The 24308-nt window shown below is 34.4% G+C and overlaps 1 protein-coding gene and 1 long non-coding RNA gene across 9 annotated transcripts in view; one reads left to right on the top strand and one right to left on the bottom strand.

Annotated features, from left to right (window-relative positions):
• Window positions 1-21568, top strand: part of MBNL2 (muscleblind like splicing regulator 2) — a 35549-nt gene extending 13981 nt beyond the window's left edge. The window contains exons 4-9 of one of the 8 annotated variants that reach the window (XM_053455354.1): window positions 348-611; window positions 6797-6844; window positions 7523-7676; window positions 11377-11412; window positions 12569-12663; window positions 18688-21568. In XM_053455354.1, coding sequence (XP_053311329.1) covers window positions 348-611; window positions 6797-6844; window positions 7523-7676; window positions 11377-11412; window positions 12569-12663; window positions 18688-18702 — 612 coding nt within the window. In that variant the 3' untranslated portion in view covers window positions 18703-21568. Of the gene's footprint in view, window positions 1-347; window positions 612-6790; window positions 6845-7522; window positions 7677-11376; window positions 11413-12568; window positions 12664-18687 lie in introns of all 8 variants that reach the window. The other 7 variants (XM_053455353.1, XM_053455356.1, XM_053455359.1 and 4 more) reach the window with 7 other exon arrangements.
• LOC128473241 (uncharacterized) lies at window positions 1127-1757 on the bottom strand. The gene is made up of 2 exons (XR_008346261.1): window positions 1469-1757; window positions 1127-1410 (listed from the first exon to the last, which is right to left on the bottom strand). It is a non-coding gene; the product is annotated as an uncharacterized LOC128473241 (long non-coding RNA).
• Window positions 21569-24308: the final 2740 nt, after the last annotated feature.

Here is a 24308-nt window from a genome sequence, read left to right as displayed (position 1 = left end):
TTACATATTTATTGTGCAAACAATTATTTTCAAACCAGTATTTGAAGGGAACACTTGACAGCACTGGTAGAGACTGATCTTCTCACAAAAATATATTCTGCTACCATTTCTTTTGGATAAGCTACTAATGAATTTCCAGGTGAGAGATAGGGCAATGTGATACTGAGATACTAAGGTTCTTGTTGACACCATAGATTATGTTAGGAAAATGTACCATTAACCAAGAGCAAGGGGTACAAAGGCTGGACTGGCATGTGTGCAGGTTTTTGTAATATTTCTGCTGTAATAACACTGAAATGCGTAAATGGTCAGATACACAGTGATTTGCCCTGGTCTTTCCTATGTAGGTATGCAGGGAGTTTCAGAGAGGAAACTGTGCAAGGGGAGAAACTGACTGCCGCTTTGCTCATCCAGCAGACAGCACGATGATTGATACAAATGATAATACTGTAACCGTTTGTATGGATTACATTAAGGGTCGCTGCATGAGGGAGAAATGCAAATATTTTCACCCTCCTGCACATTTGCAGGCCAAAATCAAAGCCGCACAGCATCAAGCCAACCAGGCTGCGGTAGCAGCACAAGCAGCTGCTGCAGCTGCAACAGTAATGGTAAGTGGAAGTTGTAACCCACCTTTAATTATATATATATTGGCAGGGCACAGCATTAACAATCAGTAGTTATGTGTATTATTTCTTACTTAATGTGGTATAATGTATGATAGCATTGGACAGTAAATGAAACCTTGATGTGTTGCTTATCTAGCTTCTCACAATAGTTAAAAGTAAATTGCTCAGCAGAACACGTAATTGTAATTAATACATTGGTTGCCATCCGTTGTGTGCCCTTTATTTGTATTAAGCACACACGGTACCTTGTAGATGTTACGTGGACAGCTATAAATGGAACATTGTTGTGTTTGTAGAGTGGTTGATACAGATAGCCCCATCTTTCTGCCTTTATCAGTCTTTGCAAATAAGTTCTTTGTATGAATGTATTTCATAGAAATTAGTTTTCTAAAAGGTAAATGGATATAAAGGTATTGGTCCTAGAGGAGATATGGAATCTTTAGCCATAGAAGGTAACACCTATTGGGCCAACATAGAAAGAGGTCTGGAGTCGCATATTTCTGGACCTCAAGAGTTCTTCTCAACAACTAATCTGTTGATTAGTTGTTAAGTTATTATAACATTCAATGTATATTCAATGTATTAAAATATACTCTGAATGGAAATTATTCAGATTAAGATAGCTGATTAATATTGTGGCTGCTAATACTTCACATATGGTTAGGGGTAAATTGTAAAAAAAATTGTACATTTGTTATGATAAAATAATAATAATAATGATAATAGTAATAATAAAACTCTGCACGTATATCATAATGCTAGCGTTTGCATCAAGGCCAAACTCTGGAGTGGCTTGGATTTTAGGTTAACTAAATGAAGTTCCCACAACACAAGTTGACTTCACTATTGTAGACATTGTCCATACCTGCACATAGAGTATTTCTAATTTAAAGAGACAAGTTTTTGATTTAAAATTGAATGAGAGAAATTTTAAATATATATGAACTTGTACAGAATGCAAGTGCAACAAAAAAACAATTAAAGAAACTTATGTAGTTAACTTCTATTTCTGGTACAATAGGGTTCTGTTGCCTCTCGGGCCTGTCAGTTTTGTTGTAGTAATATAGTCACTCATGCCCCCGATAAATTGCTATTTTCCTATCCTAAAATTGGAAGAAAACCTCTCAGAATTGCATGTCTCTTCAAATATCACACTTAATTAAATTCCATTTTGATAATTCAGTTGGAAATATCCTAAAAAAAGACATGAATAACCAAATTGCTATCAGACTCTAGTGGGTCATGTAATTTTTCATGAATGACCTTTCTGGCATTCCTGTCACTTACAACGTAAAGTTTATTTTTTCATGTTAATTAGAATGTCCCATAATAAGCAGACAATGTCGCAGGGATTACAATAGCTTATTTTAGCAAATGTCACATTGTGACATGTATTGGTACCCAGTTGGTTTGGAAAGCTTATGAAAATAAATTCATCAGGCTTTCATTTTCTATTTCCTGGCAGCTTTTACTATTAAGTAAAGTAATTTTTTTTATTCCCTGCCTTATTTGCTTTTATTTATCTCATAAGCCTGCCCTTCGTGAAAAAGAAAGTACACCCTCCCTTATCAGATCTGAGCAGTAAGCCCCCTCCCCTGCCACACAACATTGAATTCTATGTGTCGTTTTAGACTTGAGAAAGGGAGAAGAGCTCCCAAAAGTTTGTCATTCCTAAATTCTGTTAGTCCAATAAAAAAAAGTATTATCACAAGAAACTTATTCCATCTGTTATTTGATTATATATATATATATATATATAATTTAATAGTGGGGCCTCACATTTAAAAACGTTTAAAATTGAAATCTATATGGCAGAAATAATGACGTCTACCTTGTTAAATTGCAGAGTGCTTGGTACAGATAGCCCCAGCTCTGTGCCTGCATCAGTCTTTGCACAACTGAATGATCCCGTTCGACCCTGTATTCTGTTGCCCAGCTGTTATACAAGAAAGCAATTGTCAAAGTTAATATCACTGAACAATGAGTTAGAATATATTATATAAGCGTCACTTGTTTTGTCACGTATGTGAATAAAAGATTTGTTCAAATATCCTTGGGTAGTTAGCACTAGACTGTGACTAGCTTTCACATTGTAGATTGATAGCAAGTGAGCTGAAAATATTTCTTTCATAATTACGTTTATAGAGAGGCATAATAGAGGTGAGATTTCTTTCTACATGTACGTCCTAAGTAGTACCCCGCTTTTTCTTTCTCGCTAGAATGTTTCATTGAATTCAAACTTAATTGAGCCAAAGGCAGGTTACCCTGTATAGTTTTGAAGGACACATTATTTAAATTGAAGACCTTTCTACCTTTCAAGGTAGTATAGTCTGTCCTCATCAGTGAAGAGTGAGCTCTGTGTCTCTTCAGCATTGGGCCTGTCTACTCGTTTTAACTATTTTTACTACTGGTAAAAATCTGAGCTTTATGTTCTCTATCTTTTTAAACACTAGATTACACATGTTAAACCTTAGGTGTTTGAGCTTTGGCACACTATGTCTGTGACACCTAGCTGTTTTTTATTTGAAAATAAGGGAACATGACATAATTACGGCGCTGTCTCCATAATCAAATTTGTTGCTTACCTGTTCTGCTGAACAATTATTTGGTTTGTTACTAAACAATAAATAAATAAACAATGTAGAACTCTAAGTATATTAATGGGTCCCAGCACACAGCAAGCAGCAGGGATGGCACAAAGTGGCACAAATACCCTATACAGAACAGCAGCACCTAGAACAAACATCAGCCTGATTTAAAATAATATAGACCATTCAGTATGCAGGTAATATGATTTAAGTTATAAGAAATATCTTACCTAAACTTCTTCATCCAAGAACTACTTTAATAATTCTAATTATTCTGCATTAAATAGATCTAAATGTATTCACAGGTTTAGACATGGTGCAGGTGACATTTTGGCACCTAAGGGTAACTGCCTTCCATATATATATATATATATATATATATATATATATATATATATATATATATATATATATATATATATATATATATATATATATATATATATATTGAATCCAATGCCTAGTAGATATCAGTGACAACCCCTGCCATGTACACTTCACCAATTTATGTAAAATTTACCAAGTTTATTCACTATTCGTTATGGGTCCTTATGCAGTTACCTGGCTATTCACCAGCATTTCAAACACTTAAACATTAATAGCCTAAGGATGTCAGCAAGTAAACTATTATTAACCTATGCATGTCTTGGAAACGTGATTTGCACAATACACAAACTCTTACTTTTACCATTGACAGGTACACTTCAAGGAAAACTTAGGAAAACTGCATCAAATTAGAAAAAAATTCCTATATAAACCTCCTGACCTCATCTTAATTATGTTGAGCACCATTCATATTCCATCAACAACTTATGTGTAGCATAAAAAAAAGCCCACCCTCATTTACTCTTCATTAATTGTGCCATTTACTGACTGCATTACTCAGATGCTGGATGACTTTTTAATATAACTCTAGGTATATATATACAGTATATATTTTATATAATATAAAGTAATAATGTTTTACAGCATGTTAATAGTTTATTTTTATCATTTAAGAAAATGCAAAGTTGGTGAACAGAAAAAGCTAAATCTAATCATTATTTGTTGTAAAAACACCCAAAGCCTTCAAAACAGTATTAGTTCTAGGCACACTTGCACAAAGTGAGGGATTTTGTAGGCATATCGTGTATAGTTGAATATAGGTGTATAGTTAAACAATATAGCTACTAATGGTCATCAATTTAATGTGTAGGTTGAAAATCAGTAACTGAAACAGAAACAGCTGTGTAGGAGGGGGTTAACAAATGTTTTGAAGAAGCACAAAGAAACGGGCAGTGTTGAGGACCATAGACGTAGTGGTTGGGCAAGGAAACTTAGTGCAGTAGAAGAAATATACATAATGTTTACTTCCCTGCACAATCAGAAGCAGTGCCATCAGCTCAACATTGGCAGAAATCAGTGTAACCTTGGTACAGCCATCTGCTGTCCAGAGCAGTCTGGTCAGAAGTGCTCTTCATGGAAAATATGCGGCCAAAAAGCCATACCTCTGACGTGAAAACAAGGCCAAGTGACTCAACTATTAATGAAAACACAGGAATTGAGGTGAATGGCAGCAGGTCCTCTGGCTGTAGCAGACAGAAGTTTGTTTGCTGGAGGGCGGTGCAAGAATGTTTAGTTGCCAGCAACAGTGTAGCATGGTGGAGGTTCCTTCCAAGTTTGGGGCTACATTTCTGGAAATGGAGTTGGGATTTGGTCAGAATTAATAGTATTCGCAATGCTGGGAAGTACAACAGATACTTATCCATCATGCAGTACCAACAGGGAGGCATCTGATTGGCCCCAAATTTATTCTGCAGCATGACAACAACCACAAACATACAGCCAAAGACATTAAGAATAATCTTCAGTGCAACGAAGAACAAGGAGTACTGGAAGTGATGGTATGGCCCCACAGGCCCCTGATCTCAACATCATCGAGTCTGTCTGGGGTTACATGAAGTGATAGTAGCAACTGAGGCTGTTCAAATCCACAGGGAAACTGCAGGTTTCCTTAAAACAAACTGTGTGCAACTGTACCTAGAAGAATTGATGCCGTTTTGAAGGCAAAGGGTGGTCCCACCAAATCTTGATTTGATTTAGATTTTTCTTCTGTTCACTCAATTCTACATTTTATTAAATGCTAAAAATAAATTAACATTTAGCATTCTTACTTTACAGTTTTTTTTCACACCTGCCTAAAATGTTTGCACGGTGCTATATGTATAGACAAAAGCAGGATTGTAATAATCATACATATAAATATTAAAGTGGACAATCAAAAAGAACTGGGCTCAGAATGGCTGTTTGCTTATCCCTTTTTAATAAAGAATTTGAGAGCGTATTTCATCTGCCAATGCAGCTCTCTGGCATCTAATAGCTTCCAAATAGCATACGTGATGCAGTTTGCTTCAATGCAGCTATTTTCTCCTGGCTTCATAAATTACAATGAATTGGCTAATATAGCGTGCTTTCCTGAAATTAACCCACCTCTTGACACTAACGTCATTCTGGAAATATTTTCCATAACCTCTCCTCTTTGTTGATATGGATGGGTTCGCCACCTTTCATGTTTCAGTTTACTATAGGGATGCTCTTAAAGGTATACCAACTCAAAACCAAGAGTGCTATTTGTAAGACCAGGGGTTGAACCAAAACAATTAACAAAAAGAGAGGATTTGCAGAATAAAATATTAAACATTTTGGAGTGTGTTTCAAAGTTGAGGTAAAAGGCAAAAATACATATAAAAGTCAAGAGACTATATAAAAGACAATACATCAGTATAAAAGCAAGTAAACCACAATAGTGCCGCTTTAAGCATTTTTTGGATTAAATATAAATCATTAAGGTATTTAGATGCAAATGTTAAATATTATATATATATACATTTAATACACTAAGATTTTGGTAGATACAACTTGCTGGATGTGGAGCATTTACTGTTCATGTATGCATATATTATACATTTGACATGTAAGTTATACTGGGATGCTGTAAATCATATATTGTTAGTTTGACCCTTGTAACTACTTGAAAGGACAAAATGCAGGTTACTGTTTCATTTGTTCTAACATTACTAAGAAATAAACAATAGATTGCACAGAATACCTGTAAGAGTAGTAAAATACAATGACATTGCTTGTTCGTATGGCAGCAAAGGCCTGCTTAAAAAACAAACTAACTTCTCCTGTCTACTGGTTGAAGCCTAATTCTTTGCTTTTAAATATATATATTTTTAATGTGCAAATGCTTTGTGGAGTCTGCTACGTTATTTCTTTTTTTTTTTATCTGAATTTCAAACTTCTGTATTTTACTCTCTTATATGCTTTTAACTAAGGTACAGTAGATGCATTTTTGCTTTAGTACTAATTCAAAGTGTAATATTTATTTCTTTAAATAAACATTTTTGTTGTTGTGCATGCCTAGTGTTTTATATGTTGTATACTGCATTCAGAATATTTTTTTCCTTCTCACCTATCCACAATGCAATGCCGTTCCCATGATGCACCTCTGCTTGCTGTTTACCTGTATGTTAATTCGCTTGAATCCCATTGGCCCACTGCCATCATGTGCTCGCTGCCTGTTATTAAAAGACGCAGTCGACTGCCAAAGCAATGAAGCGACCTCTCGAAGCAACTGTAGATCTGGTACTTTGACCTTTCACCTTTTGCTTTGCATGTAGCTTTTTCAATGAAGCAACTAATTTTTTTTTATTGCTTTTTTTAACATCATCTGAGACAACCAATGCATATAATTAATATACGGAAAGTTATATTTAGGCATCTCATTTTTCCATGTGTGAAAAAAATACAAGTGAAATAGATTTTTTTCAGTTATATTTCTAACATACTTTCATTTTCAAGTAATTCAAGATGCAAGTTATGACATTTGACTTTATTCCAAGTGATTTAGTAAATTAATGGTGATTTTTGCTATATGATTGATTTTTTTATATGAATATTGAATTCATTATTCTGCATCTTGTAAAAAAAATGCTAGAAATTAAATTCTAATATAATCTTATCCTGACGGATGTTACCTTGCTGAGTGATGCAAAGGTTTTGCCTGTAGTTTTGTTACTACGGGGTTAATGTAATGAAACCATGCTTTTGCTACCAATAACCAAAACTCACTCATTCTGCATTGCCTCAGTTTGGGTTAAGGTGCATGGCAAAGCATCTTTTTAATTTAATTGTTTTATTATTATTTTTGTCTTTTTTTTTTTTACCAATGTTTTCACAATATGTAAATATATCTATGTATGTGTGCATTTCAAGTACATACATAATGAACTCTACAAGTGTCATCTAATTCTTTGTTGACAGGCGTTTCCACCTGGCGTCCTCCACTCATTACCAAAGAGACAAGCTCTTGAAAAAAGCAATGGTGCAAGTTCACTTTTTAACCCTAGTGTCTTGCACTATCAACAGGCACTGGCCAGTGCACAGTTGCAGCAACCTGCAGCCTTTTTTCCAGCAGGTATGTGTCACTCCCTCTAGCGCACAAGTCCTTGTAGACTTTCACATCCTCTCTGATGATAACCTTGTGATACGTTCAAACATATTGCATGCAAAGTGATAAACAAGTCTGAGATTTTGCAACCGTAAACACAAGCAAAGATTTCTGACACGGGTAATGTTCCCTGGGATTGACACAAATCATTTATGCTCATGCCAATACAATGGAAGAAACTGCATTTTGCACATTAATAATAGGAATATATATATATATATATATATATATATATATATATATATATATATATATATATAACCAGGTTTACAACACAGTATCTATTCAGTAAAGTCCAGTGCAGGTTTGTTTTTTTTTGTTTTTTTTTTATTTTATGTTGGCTTGTTTATATAACTTAATATTGCTTTTAGAAATCCTGGTGTGCTCCTTTTCTTTATGTTCTGTTTCCATATCTGTATACTATCAATTAATATAAATCACATTTAGATCCTTGTATACAACAGAGTTGTTTTACATTTTGATGTAAAATGGCATGGTTTATACTGCAATTGCATGAATCATCATTCCCATCAAGACCTGTCTTTTCACTAAATCAATTAAAGGGGCAAATTTAAATAGCAGCTTGCCTGGCTAGGAAACACAGAATTTATTGTGACATACGTTACAAAAGGCAAAAAAATGCATTTGTAGAAATTAATTTCCTATAATAGTAAAACAATGTCCTGAATGAAAAATCATGAATCGTTTTTGGACTTTGTCCCAGTAACACTGCTAAATGAACTGCTAAACAGGACAATAATTACTGTTTATAGAAGGAGTCAACCATGACAAGTTATATATAAGGTTTGTTCCTGATATTTCCTTTAAAAACTATTTTTAGCAACTAAGCTTCTATATTGGGGAATGTTTTTTATTCTTTACACCTCCGTCTACACTTTTCAGATAAATTCTTAATTTAATATTGACAAAAAAATGGCTGTTTTTTTAGAATGCATGTTTTCTTAGTTCAAGCAACATTTAATTTTATATACCATAATGGCAGGTCTTAATTGCACGGTATTATATTTAATGTCTGGGTGTTGAAAATGTGTTAAAATGCTTCTACAGAGAATGATTTTTGATAAATGTTCTGATTTTATCGCTAAAACCTTCTGCATCTTTACCAGATTCTATTTGAAATCTAATGTTGGTTGGAAAAGACACTAATAACATAGCATCACATAACAAAAACTAGAGCTGAGTTAATATGAATTTAATAGATAGGGAAAAATAACAAAAATATGTTTCTACTGTATTAATGACCATTTTGGTTAATTGAAACAATGTCATGTTAAAATAAGTTAAACTTTGAAACGAAATGTGCTTTAAATTACCAAAGCTTTCTTGAAATCTCTCCTAAAAACTATGTGTTAACACAACATACTGTGTATAGGAAAAATTAGTACAACATTTCAGTTCTAACTAATTTTGTAACTCACTATGTTTTATTTAAATAAAACATATATATATATTTTTTTTTCTTTTCCAACCAATGAAAGCTGGCAACATATCCAGATGATACTTACTTAAAGCACTAATTTCTTTCTCTGCAAAAAATGTTCTGGGTCATGTATTCTAGCAATCTGGAATTTGTTCCCTTTGCAATTGTTTTTTTTTAGGATTGCCTTAAACACCTCATTCTCTATGTATTACCCGTTATTCTAAGGTCATTCACAGTTTTTTCTCTTTAGAAGTTCAGACCAAGCTAAATAAATGTGTAACCATACAACACTATTTTCCTTTTTTTAGAGATGTGATCCTTAAGGACACCCAAATGTAGTTGCAGTGCACATTATTTATTTAACTCTGATTATTACAAGCTACACTAATGAGTTAAGTAAACAGTTATAGTTACTTCTCTACTTATAGTTAGTAAATCTTTGCCATAAGCATTAATTATGTTAATAATGCTTGTAGATCATGTAAAACCACATTTGCGTCCTTAGTACCACTAACAGATATATATATATATATATATATATATAAACACAAACATAGTACTGTGCAAAATTTTTAGGCATGCATGAAATCAATGCTTTAAAGTAAGAATGCTTTAAAAAAATACTCATGTTCATTTTAGTTCATGTTCATTTTTTTAAGATATAAAGTGAGTAAACAAAATAGAATAGAATCTAAATCAATATTTGGTGTGACCACTCTTTGCTCTCAAAACAGCATCTGTTATTCTAGGTAGACTTGCACAAAGTCAGGGATTTTTTTTCGGTATATACACTATATGGACAAAAGTATTGGGACATTACATCAACACGGACTTTTAAGACATTGCATTCTAAATAAATAGATACATTTGGAGCGTTTCTGTGAGAATTGTTGCCAATTCATATGTATTTAGAATGCGATGTCATAAAAGTCCCTGTTGATGTGATGGTCAGGTGTCCCAAAACTTTTGTCCATGTAGTGTAGTTAGGTGTATGATTAAACAATTATACTAACTGATGTGGTGCTAATGCTAGGTTGAAACACAATTATTTACTAAAACAGAAACAGCTGTGTATGAGCTTTGGTCGGCCAAAGGAAGTTTAGTGCAGTAGATGACATATCATGCTTTCATCCCTTTGCAATCGGAAGATGCCCAGCAATGCCACCAGCTCAGCATTGGCAGAAAACAGTGCGAGCCGAGTACACCCATCCACTGTCTAGAGAAGTCTGGTCAGAAGTGGTCTTCATGGAAAATTTGTGGCCAAAAAGCCATACCTATGACATGGAAACAAGACTGAACAACTCAACTATGCATAAAAACACTGAAAGATGGCAGCAGGTACACTGGACACTTTATCTGCAGATGGCCTAGAGAGCAGTACAAGAAAGAGTATTATTAGGCAACAGTGAAACATGGTGCAGGATTGGGTCTGCATTTCTGTAAGAAGTGCTCTTCATGGAAGACCTATGCGACCTTGGGGCTGCATTTCTGCAAATGGAATAGGGGACATGGTCAGAATGAATGATCTCCTCAATGCTGAGAAGTACAGGCAGCTACTTATCCATCATGCAATACCATCAGGGAATTGGCCCCATTAACTATCTTCAGTGTAAAGAAGAACAAGGAGTCCTGGAAGTGATAGTATGGCCCATACAGAGCCCTGATCATCGAGCCTGTCTGGGATTACATGAAGAGAAGGAAGCAACTGAGGCTGCCTGAATCTCCATTGAAAACTCCAAGATGTTATGAACAACGTACCTGCTGAGTTCCTAAAAAACTATGTGCAAGTGTAGCTAGACGTAAGGATGCTGTGTGGAAGGCAAAGGGTGGGCACACCAAATACTGATCTGCAAAAATGTGGTCAGTTCTTATATACAACATGACAAGCAAATAATATATATAATTCTCATAAATCAGGGAGACAAATACTGCCCCCTCACTGTGCTCCAAAGTTTATTTTACTTTCAATTTAGATGATCATCCACACTTAGACGAGAATTTACTCTAATGTCCAAATTCATATGGGAAGAGAGTTGGTATTGGTATAGGAAGCTCTTTTTAATGGAATTGTTTCAAAACCATGAATGGCCTTAGATAACTTTTGTCTGCATTAACCCCTACTTATGTAGAGCTGTGCTTGAATTTCTCCCTGAATGTTAACTCTGTGTAGCTAACCTGTTTCTTCCCTTTATTTATTTTCTCCTCTTCTCATTGCATGACACACAGGGTCAGTTTTGTGCATGACACCAGCTACCAGTATTGGTAGGTTCCTATCTACTTTTTAATCTTCTTTTGATACACAAGCCACCCTTTATGGTTCTAAATGTTTTATAATATGCTTTAGAACACATTCAGCTGTGTTAGTTTTCAAGATTCTAGAATGTAAATCCTCTAGAACTTTCACCTAGAATGTGTCTTCAATTGTTTTGTGGCCTTATAAGTATACCAATAGTTCTATACATTTTTGTGATGTCTATTGAGTTTATGAAAAATGGAGTGTAAGTAGTGATCACCTTTGTGTAAACGTCATAGTGTTGTGCTTTTTTCCTCTTTTTGCTATGTGTAGAATATTTCATCAGAGTTTCCCAGAAATCTAAAGTTCCAAAGGGTGTGTTGGACCTCTAGTTAGCAAGTTGTCTATTTATTTCAAAACACAGTAGATGCATACAGTATTTCCTTGGAAGAGAATCAATTTTTATATGGACAGGATTTGGTTATTACCCAAGGCTAATGTATGATAGATATTTTGTAATAATACTTGTAAGTATTGAGGGGTAAAAACCTGGTTTCTAAAACCAATGTAAAATACATAACGTTTATAATTGGTAGTATGGGATTTTTTTTTCTTTTTTTATTTCTAGTTATAGAATAAGATAATTGTACTTTGCTTACTAATTTGTCTCTCAAAAGGTTAATATGTTAAAACATCAAGAATCAACCAAATTATGAAAATAATTACATACTAAATATCTGCATAGGTTCATTTTGCATTGTGATTACTGTGTTATTAATGTTAAAGTTTGATGAGTACATTTATTGTTAAAAAATCAGTTATCATAATTAAAGAAACAGCATTTGGACTGTGTTTTGTAGTATTCACTAGCATTTATGTTCCATGATTAACCGACATATTGTAATATAGGGAGTTTCCGCTTTCTGTCTTAACTTGCTTTTTCTGGGAATCACTGATAATATTTTTTTTATTTTACAAACTTCCTTTAATTGTACCTGTAATAAGCTTTTTTCCCTTTTTTATTTCTCTCCCACGCTTTCTTGCTTTGCATTGTGATTGCATGCCATCTGCTGGTTTAACCCATGATGGCTTGCTGCTATGTGATATTCACCATGCCAAAACCACTTCTATTACCATAATGCTACACCCTCCTGTTCATTGCTTCCATGGTTCCCCTCCTGAAAGTTCCCATGATGCACAGCGCTACGTCCGCCACTGTCTCTGCAGCAACAACTCCTGCAACAAGTGTCCCCTTCGCCGCAACAACCACAGCCAATCAGGTTTGCTCCTTTTAAAGCTTTCTTTCACAAATCCCAAACTCTAAATGAGTGCTAATAAGTTAAAAAAAATTCTCAAGAGAATTTTTTTTATTCTAAATGTGTCTACCCATCGAATTTTATTTTTGTCAAGTATTTAACAGAAAATGTGTTCATGAACATGGCTGCACTTATTCAGAGTTAACATTTTGCAAGTATTGATCTTTCTGTTTTATGTTTCTTCGTGTGTGTTTTCAAATGAGTGGCATTCTTTTTACTAGGAAAGACAGAGAGGATAAATGCTAAATGAATAAAATAGAAGAGGTTTGTTACCATATTTGCCAGAAAAAAGAATCCAGCCTCATCAACCAAATCATGTATATAATTCAAGTGATCATACTTTCCTTCCCAACTGTACAACAATTATATAACATAGAGATTGAATTAGAGTAACCACTGCATTAAACATGTTCTGTTGCTGCCTTCTCCTCTGCATATTACTGAATCCCATAAAAAATGTATAGAAAAAGTTAATTGGCCCTGTTTCACAGAGTGCCAGAAACAGTATTATCTAATCAATATCAAGTTCTTAAATGCTCTCCCTTTTCCTTGCCCACTCTTAAAAAGGTTCAGGGCAGAGATAAGTTGATGGCAAGGAAGAACCATGCAGAGGCTGAGAAAAGGAAGTCAACATGCTTTCCCTTTAATACATTTATTATTTTATGTGTCTCATATATATAATTTATGTATTTCATATATTCCTTTTTTTAGTTTTAATTACTTATTTGTAAATTCATTCATTGATAAAGGGGTATGTTTGTATCACATGTTGCATATTTCAGTGTTATCATATTCACTTCTTAGTGAATGGATCCAGTAGAAACTATGCTGGTTGTGTGCTGAAATATCCATTCTAAGGGACTAACAATAACAGGCCATTCATAGAACACCAACACATTTTCAGAAGGTGCCTATGCGTATATACATATTTAGGCATTACATAGAAACATACGGCATGATACCCAACATTTCAAAGAAAAATGCATTTGTTTTAGGGGGTATTACCTTGCAGGGCTCAGCGTCACAGCATTGTGAAGAGGCCATTTAGTATGTATTGTTATTATAATCCATCAGACAACAATCGTGTAAGTTACATTCCCATTCTCAGTGCAAGAGAAGGTGTGCAGTGCATTACTGAAAACTCTTATCTGTCTGAGCATCATGGTGTTAAGTTATACAAGGAATCCTTGATCCAATGAACTATGATGTCATCCATTACACTATTCTTGTCATCTGTCAGTAGTGATCAGCACCAGGCACTGGTTCCTGGAATGTGCATAATGTAGAGCAGCTGGGGACAGAAGCAATGCAGATGACAATACAAGAATGATGATAAACATAGTGCTGACATTGGATAACTTAGCTCCCCCTTGTAAAAATAGCAGTTTCACTTCCACAGGCTCATAATAATAACTTTTTAGGGAAATAAAATCTTGATATCCATAACCATATGACAACTGACAACATAGATTGATACAAACACATTCTAGAAGATAAATGATTACGGTCATTTCTATCAGCTTTATAATAAATACACAAGTTTCTATTTAAGGGGACGCTGTCATCTTTTGTAGCTTTTCAGCATATCTAAAGTTATGTAGCTTCTGCATTTTAAAGTCACTGTAAACGTTTTGAAGATACTTGGTTTAAGCGTTGCCTCAGTTGAGATCTGTAACAAGCACAATAGTTAGCCCCAATATTGGCATATTTTATGTTTTGAAATCATCTCCCTTCTCCCCACTGAACCATTACAAAGGGTGCCAAAACAAGACAGCATCCACAAAATGACAAGAAGTAACTTAACAAAAAAAGAGGAAATCTTTTGTGTCAAAACCAGGTCAAGTGAATGTGGCTGCTCCCATAAGGCAGATTTCTGATTAAAAAAAATGTAGGTTGTTTTAGTCTTCACACTATTGCAGATTCCATGTACTGGATTGTAAGATGTGTTTTAAATAGTGACAGATTTGGAAAAGGAAAAGTTAATTTCTTCTCCATACATTAGCCCTTAAGAAACAAAGCAGCGAGGAGCAGAGATAAGTGTGGCAAATGGTTACTGTCCCTTTATTTTATGAGGCTGTCATCATATGTATTAGGTTACTTTCTCCCAGTCCTATGGCTATTTCTCTATAGAGTTTTCATTCAGTACCTCTTCAGCTGCTCACATAGGCTTAACTCTTTTAGTACCTGGACAATTTCAAAAGTATGGTAATTTAGACATATTTTTTTTCTTATTTTATATCAGTACTGATTGATCATGTGCTTTTCAAAAATAAAAAACTAGGTTATAATTTCAAATAGGGTCCCCATTGGCAACCTGTAGTGCTGATTGTCCAGAATGTGCAGAACACTCTGTATGGGTTTGGAAGTCAAAGGTTTATAAATGAAAACATTTACAAAACGAGTAAAAAATAAGCTACTACTTTAAGTGGCAGGTTTAAACACAGTTTACTAATTCCCAAAACTTATTGGTAAAATACTGTATAACTATAACCCTTGAGATCAATGTTCTTTTATATCAAGCTGCAAAAACCATATTGTGGTATTTCAAGTTAAATTCTAATTGGGGAAAAAAAATCAAAAAAGCCCATTACCTATGGCAGAACAATATGTTTATTATACCTGTTTGCCTTTTTTACACACAAAGATTGGAACCCCCTTATGTTAGCCGGCTGTTTATTTCTGGGGTGTTGCTAAGCTTTCTCTAAAAATAGATGACGGAGCACCGAAAGCTTTGCAGTTTAGTATACTGGATGCATGACTCAAGAGGTGATACATTTCAGTAACTTAAACTTCCTGGAGTTAGTGATATCCCAAAACAGGTGGCTTCCTTACTTGTAGGGTCACTTAATTCCATAACCTGCTGTGCTTCACAGACAGACAGTAGTGATATTTAACAATGGATAAATCACTGTGACTTTGTGTAAAATACGAATATTACATATTGTGATTTAAAGACACTTTACCCCACAATGTTTATGGATATTTGTTTAGTATTGCTAATTTCTGAATTGTATAACTCCCAAGTGTCACTCTTGGGACAGGGCCTATTTGGTACCCAAATCACATTGGTGTATCACAGTGTTCTATGGCCCTAAAAGTCACAATAATGTGGCTAGAAACAGCAAAAGTTGGGTTTGTATATATATATATATATATATATATATATATATATATATATACATATAAAAAAAGATTTGGTAAAGCCCTCTCCACTAGTCTCATCCCCGACCATATCCCCTAAAGCAAAAGTGTCGCTCTCTGGCCATTTAACGTTTGGCTAAAAGTTGGGAGGTATGCCATTGAAAACACATTCTTGAACATCTGGGCTACCTTTCTCCTCTTAAAAAAACAGATTCATTTTAAATAGATAAGCAGGAGTTTATACAATAAGTGAATTTACTTGGTTTAAATCTTTAGTAGTTGTGTAAAGAGTCCATGTGTGATTAATCACATATATATACATAAGCCACCTGCAATGCCTCCCTATTTATATCAGCATGCCACAGGTGGGGTGTTTGGATGCGGCCATCAGATGTTTTAGGATCTGCTTTTAAATACACCATTTTTTCAATGGTAAACTCCAGTCCTTATAGGCACATGTGCATTTGTTCATCTCATACAGAGGCATAGAATAATTTTTCAGAATCCTCACCCTAACATTTAGCAAATTTACCTAGCTTGCGCATAGATTCAGACCCTCCTGTTAATGGAAAGCGGAAGTGCAAGGTATGCACCTCCAGCCTGCTCAAGTGATCGCTTGCGCAAGATTTCCAGAGAGGCCAAATAGATTCCACACATACATGTACATTTGGTGCAAAACACAGATTATAAAAACAAAAAAAATCAAAGTAATACAAACCACACAAAAAAGACAGACATTGGTGTGCAGTCCCCTGGTGCAAGGCAAACATGATCTACATGCTTTCCTCTGTAAGAACACATAGTAATTCTACAGTAATAATCAAACTGTGAAATGAGAACTCTCTATAGATTGGATAGAATATACAGTAGGTGAGCGCTAACAATGTATATTAATGTCCATATTGAATAGATGGAGTTTAATGTTAGAATATACATTTTGCCTTAGCTGTGTGTCATCATGCAGACTTTCCAGCAGCTCAGATTAAACACAATAATTGAAGGATTGCTGAAGCTATTTCTTTGGCATTAAAGAATACTAAACTGCACCATTTCCTTTTAAGGGCAAAAGAACCTGATGATTGCTGCGATGGTTTGTCTCTAAGCAACCATGTTAGATTGTCTGAGCAGAGACGTATGAATTATCGTTGCTAACTGTGTAAACAGAAATGCAGTGTATATGTGACGCAAGACATAAAAGTGAAATATCTTCTACAGCTGTGAAGCTGTGAAGATTTACTAAGCCAATGTTTCTGTCTTGCTTTAATGATGATGTCATATAGAGTAATTGAATATATATATATATATATATATATATATATATTAAATAAATATGTTAAATCTAATGCAAGATGTAAAACAAATAACTATTCCCAGCCAATGGAAAATCTTGAAGGAAACTCACTGCAGATATGTCAATTAGAATGCTGGATCCACTTCTTTTTAGCTTCTCTGAATCCAGAGATCATATTTTAAAAAAACTGAAAAATTAAAAAAAAAAATCATTAACATGACAGATTTTTTTTATGTTCTAATGATCAATGTTAACTTTTCTTAGGTGACATTTGCTCTATTAGCCAAAAGCTAGATGAACACAAATTAGTGGGGAATTTAGCAGTATTTAAATGTTATTCTTTTAATTCCCGACCATGCACATTAAAAAATATCAGAAATATTAAAAAAATCAAGTCTTATGTGATCTCAGTGTTGCCTTCAGTTAATTGGGCACTGCATGTAATGTATGCCCATTAGCTTTGTCAATGGCTAGGTTGTATAGCTATTTGCCAGGCGTGATCATTGAGTAAGCTGCATGTCATAGAAACATATGAAAAACAGAAGGTATTTTGTCAATACTTGCTAACTTGCCTATGCTTTTTGTGTGCTTTAAACCCTCTGTCTTCTCCTAGGAATTTTGCTATCTAATGTCTGTGCTTCCAGTTCTCACCTAGAGTCACAGATGTCCCTAAGAGTGCATCCTAAAACAATGTGCATGTAATGGGGTACTTTGTACACCTTTAAAAAGAGTTGAGTCTGGCTAGATTTTTGACCACAGACAGATATGTCTTCCAGAAGTCCCTAGGGGCATATAGCTGGTACCTCAATGTAAATGGGTCATTATACAGAAAATGAGCATAGGCAGGGCTACAGTTAACCCTTCTCCTTTTGTCTCCAACAACGTCTCCACAAATATGGCACTGTAGGCAAATGCCTAGTGGAAATCCGTCAATATTCTTGAACAATGAAATATATAAAAAGTTAACTGTATCATGTCTGAAAACATTTGGAATCGGATTCAATTGCCAAAGATACATTTATGTCTAGTTAAAGAGACAGTGACTCCATAGACTGCAATAGAAAAATGTGATTTGTTTTCTTCGGGTTAAAGAATCTACCACTTGATCTTTACGTGGGTAGATTAGAGTGTAACATTACCATGGCCCTTACCTTCACTTTCTAACTATGTGGGATGTTCTCCCACTTCCTATTTACTTTGTCTCTATAATTATTCAAATAATACAATAATTCGATAGTTCAGAAATCCTAGTTTAGTATATTTTCAGGCAAATAGTGAAAAAAATTGATCTAAAGACAAAATTGATTTTTTTAAAATGTAGGGGTGTGTGTTGCATCTGAAAATTGTATACCCCAATGACTTGGATGCTATCAGAATCACCCATTTAGGGCAAAAGCAGAACAGAACAATGTGGTGTTTTAGTATGTTGGAGTTAATACCAAAACCGGTAAAAATATCTCTGCTGATTCTTATAGCCTACATTTACTTGTATGGGGTGGGGGGCTGAAATAGCTAATATACAAATTAACTTTAACTATTGTGTTTTATTTTACCAGATCATACTGAAATAATCAAGACTATAACAGACCATCAAGAAGATTCACAGAAGCTATCAAAGCATCCATACTGTACATACTATCCAACCTCCTCCTCTATAGAGTTGCCACAAACTGCATGCTAAAAAAAAAGAAAGGATATTCTCTTTATGGTCAAACTACAAAACTCTTAAGAAGCTAGTGCTGCTATATTATAAATTGGTAATATATATGATATGCGTAATATATTCCAACATAAAATAGTTAACTACCTGATACCAGCTGTGATGTTAGTGGATAATGTTTACTTTTTAATATTTTGTATACCTGACTTCCACTCTACAATATTGTCTTATCACCTGTTATAGCTATGGCAGATATAATGGTTTCACATCCCACTAAGAGCATACAGTTGAAATATTGGAAAACATGTAATATGTACTGGAAATGATTTTCCAATGACTTATAGAAATAGAAGTTAGGTAGTGAATATTAACACTTTAGTATTCCTTTTAAGCCATTAAAATAGGACAACACCATTCCCCCTCTGCAAAGAAGACCAAGAAGTTAAAGCATTCTGAAATCTAACAATAAATAAGCTTATGACAAAGCACAAAAGCTGAGAGCTAAGTCTCATATAAAGAAACGCTATGTTGGATTAGGTGGGATTTTAAAAATAGCAAATATATATATATATATTAAACAAGGAAACATTTGCACAGTATGACCGTCATACAAAAAGGAAGTCTTGAAAACTTTTATTCTGTACTTATTTTATTTTCTAACCAAGACTTTGCAAAAGTGCCTAAATTTTGCCACAGTACATCAGACGCAAAAACAATGAGACTAATGTCAACTCCGTCGGCCACCAAAGTTTCATCGCTTTGTCAGGCCTGTGAACCCAGGATAAGAAAATAGCATCAGAGGAGGAGTTTACTTAGATTATCGAATGTACAAAAGAGTCTATCAGTCACTCATAACTCAACGGTGACTTTAATCTATATTATTAAAGAGTTTTAAGCGTAGTGAGAGTTTATGTTGAACCCCTTTCGGTGATCGAGAGACCTGTAGCACTTTGCAGAGCAATGGATTGTGGGTCCCTCCGCACTTAACCCCTCTTTTGCCAAATGGAGAGCTGCACGTGGTTGTGCTAGATACTTTGGAGGCAAAGAGTTTTAAAATGGGTTCATAGTGTTATATTTTTTTTATAATTGGATTCTAGAGGGTTGTAACAGGATTACAGCACAAGGAAAAAAAAAACATTTTATGTCTCAAAAGATCTCAAAAGAGGAGTTTGCTTAAGATTAAATATAGAAAAAAAAACTACTTTATGGATAGAACAGATTTTGATGTTTACTTTTACAGTAGGCCGTTAATTTACATGTTTATGTTTGTACATTTTAATATGTAATTTAGTTAAAGATCTTTATTTCAAGCACTATTGTACCAAATATTTCATGTTTCTATGTTGCACATTTGTCACATAAAGTAAGTTGTTGCTGAATAATGGTTATGATATGAGAACAGCTGTTATACATGAATAGTATATTAAATGTTAGAAATCTGTTATTTTTTTTCTTGTAAAACAATATTAGTGATTGCAGTATTTTCAGAAAATTATGAGAGTTGAATGTAAACTATTTTTAACGTGAGCAGCCTGCTCCAAAGGAAGGCTATGTAAATCTATATAATCGGTAATCAGGAAAAAAAGATATTCTGCCTTTATTTTTGTTTATTTTGTAATATATGTGATATGTTATATGTACACTCATATATTGACACAACTGATTACTCAACACAGTTTAATCAAAGCTCACCTGAAAAGTTGTATTTTACTACTTATATCTCTACCAGGATATATTTAATACAAAGCTCTCACCTTTTTAAATCTAAAATATATAATGTAATAGCCAAATAAGAATGTTTTTCTTTTTGTTTTATATATTTTGGCTATGTTTCCTTCATGTGCACGTAGCTCTGTTGACTGGTAGTCAATAAGCTGTAAGGTATGTCAGGTTGACATAGTTATAGAAGTGAATGCTTGTTATAGAAAATGTAATCATATACATAGAAAAAAAAATATTTTGATTGTTTATGTTAGAGATTATTTAAAAGGTGATAGTATGGAGTTTTTACCAACGCCTGAATTGCATGCGCCATCACAAACAATTGTTATGATGTCCCTCTTCTTTTATTATTTAGTATTATGAGGTATGACCATGAGTGCTCAGATCTCAAATGGATGGACAGTTTTCCAGTTTTACTTTGACTCCCATTTTCATATTTTAAAATTTTCACCATTTGGCATAACTATTTTTTGTATTTGTTTTTTTTTTATAATATCCTCTTAAGTAGCCTCATTATAAAGCATCAGGCAGGTAGTAGAACAGGTTTTACAGTAAACTGTTATACTGCTAAATGGCAGGACAAAACACAGTCATAAACATTGATGTATAAAGGAATAAAACTATCATGTCCTGCCATGTTTTGCATTGGAAAACTAAACCCTACAGCTCAGAATATGTGTGGTGGATACCATCTTGTTATAGCCTTACACAGACAGTCCACCACAAACCTATAATATTCAAACGCCATACTGTACATTTATTAACCCCATTTTGGGTTACAAAAAAAGGTATTGCGCCCTAGAACCTTTTAAAAACTAAGAGGGTTAATACATGACAAATACTAGGTGTTTGTAAACTGTATAACATAAAAACCGGACCGGCACCAAAATCTCTGAATGGACTTTGGTATTGATGTGCATTTAGTTGATTTACTACATGCTCAAGCAAAAGAAGAACATGACAACACTTTGGATCTGCAGTGTCCTTCTTCAAGGTCATCTCTTTGTATGGGGATGTAAAATATTGCAAAAAGTTTAATAAATTATTTTGGTGCAGGATCTTTGTTGTTGTTCAAATTCTTTTTATCGTTTGGATTATTCGTCATGTATTCCAGTGTCGCTTTTGAAGCTTGAAAGCAAAGTGGTTTTGGGAGATATAGCATTACAAAATCCTGTCACCATGCCTACACCTACTCTCTATTTCTGTGTATCCAAGCCTTTTGCCTTTCTCAACATCTCTTTATTTGCATGTCTCTCTCTCTAGATGAAGTTTGTCAGTACCTATATTTTCAAAGTAAGTATTTTTGAACAATCAGTGTGTGTCCTGCCAGTTTGCAGCTGTCTGTGGCAGTTCCCCTTACCTAATATGGTGTAATCAATATACCCTCTGGAAGTTCTTTTTTGGTACTACGTGGCCACGTAAACCCTTTTATGTCCCCGGGAATGTGGAATGTATTGCAAAAGCAATTATTTGCATCATTCTTTATAGCAATAAGACTAAAAAATTAATGGATAGTCTCATGGTTAGCTTAATGAGAATGTCCTTTATAACATAAAAAATAAACATAATAAAACAGAGCAAGCTATAAAGAACCCCTATGTTCATCCTGGCACACCTTGTGTTACTCTGCTTTCTTGTGATTGTCCATATAGATTCCTGTATGTGTGTACGTATATTTTATTCCATTAAAAAAAAACTGTAGATATTGACCCTTATTTGTATCACTTTAAGATCTTTCAATATATATATCCTTTTGTTAGCTTACATATATATATATTGAAAACCTTATTCACTCCATGTTATGTCCATATAGTTTTATTAATTTCAAGCTTCTGCATGGATTCCACCTGTTTTATTACTAACCTGTGTTTGTAAGCATACCTGTAATGCCCAAAGGGATGGGCAATTTCCCCTAGATTAGTGGCATTCGTTTCTCCATGTCACTCATCTCATCTAACTTGGCCCCTCCACATAGTTTTATTTACTCCATGTTGGTCTGATGTATGGCATTGCATGAATCCCTATGATTTTGTTTGGTCCCAGAATGTCTTACTATTATTATTTATTAGCCCTATTTGTATTTGATTTTAATAAATGTGGTGTTTCATCCAAAATATTGCTTACAGGTGGTTTTTAATTTCCCTTTTCTGTCTTACAATGCACAGCTACCTAATAGAGAGCCACAGACATAGTACCTGTACAGAGGTTAATGAAGTAGGTTATAACCTAGGTGGACCTCCCCTTTGTGTATAGACTAATTTTGAAAAAGTCTGCAAAAAAGTTTTCGTGTTAACCCCGTATGTCCCGTGATTCTCAGTTTGAATTTACAGCGCATAGTCTGAAAAATAGCTTTTCTGAAATTCATCTAATGATAAATGAAAAAACACGGTGCAAATGGTGGTTAATTAGTGATGAAAGCTGAGAGCATTTGCAGGCTATTATCAGACATTACAACAACATTACCCTTAAAAGCAAATCTAAATATATCCAAATAAAGAGATGGAATGCAATTCATGAATGCAATTCCTTGTATGTATTACTATTTCTATTAAATTGATTTCTCTTTTCTGCTTCTGCATGCCACTGTGCTTCCTGTCTTATCATGTCTTCTTCTAAAATGCATTTTTATTTTCTTTACCTCTATTGCAAATGAAGAAGGAAGGATTATTGTTCTCATTCATAATTCACCAGTCCAGGCATTTCTTCCTAATACTAAAAGGCTGTTGTGGGTATTTGTCATCCAGTTGCACTTGTTTCCAGGCAAAACCCCTTTATCGGTGAACCTGCCTGGGTCTGTGTCCTAATAGATGATGCTAGTGTGCCTTAAATATTAAATTCATGCTGTAGGCTTCTTTATTATATTATACTGGACATCAGCTCTGCACCAGTAGTACCTGATGCACACAGCACCCATGGAACCATTTTCTACAGTACAAGAATTCTAGTAATTTATCTGTTGGACATGTTTTAATACTCCATGGTAGCATTTATAGTATGTTAACATTTACCTTGACAGCTGATAACACATTACTTGTAATCAAACCCATGGACGAATCTTAATAAATTACAGATCAAGATCATTTGATATAGTCTCTGCATAATCCAGCTCTTTGAAAGTAATGATATACTTAAAAGGAATGCATTGATGATACCAATCAGAACAATGCTGATGGATAATGATGACCAGAAGTCTGCTATTTGTAAAACTGGCTGTGGATAATCCACATCTGTACTTAATGTGTCCTGGCAAGCAGTTCTTTATATTCCACCAGTCCTAAATCATTCATGGACTTGCTGGCATTTGGCAGTGGAAACAGTATGTCAAACAATACTGATAATTTACTACTTCAGACAGGAGTCTCATCTCCGCTTCATCTTATCACTGCTCGGGGTATGTCTGCAGTTGCCTGCTACGTTGTGGTCCAGTATGCATCATACTTTCCAGTGTAAGCATGTAGTAGATGGGTTTTCAGCAATAGCCCTTTGGAAATTTGAACGTACATCTCATAGGAGTCAATGTCAGATGGCAGCTGACTCAGCTTCCAATTACCAGTAAATGGTGAAGTAGTTTTCACAATGAATGACCAGAACCGCAACTACGTCACATGTCACTGGGCACTGCTGTCTTCATCTAAGCTGTCCTCTATTTGTCTCTCTTTGTTAAACACCCAGCATCTTCTTAACATCTCCAAATAGATAAGGCTGCAGTTATAAAAAAGAGCCCATGACATATTTTCTTAATACAACTGATTTCTGTTTCAACAACAGAATCAACGTTTGGTTTGTTTTCCTTAT

The sequence above is a fragment of the Spea bombifrons genome, chromosome 2, assembly GCF_027358695.1.
Source record: "Spea bombifrons isolate aSpeBom1 chromosome 2, aSpeBom1.2.pri, whole genome shotgun sequence".
NCBI classification, from domain to species: domain Eukaryota; kingdom Metazoa; phylum Chordata; class Amphibia; order Anura; family Pelobatidae; genus Spea; species Spea bombifrons.
Note: the sequence above shows the minus strand (reverse complement) of the source record. Positions and strands in the feature narration are given on the sequence as shown.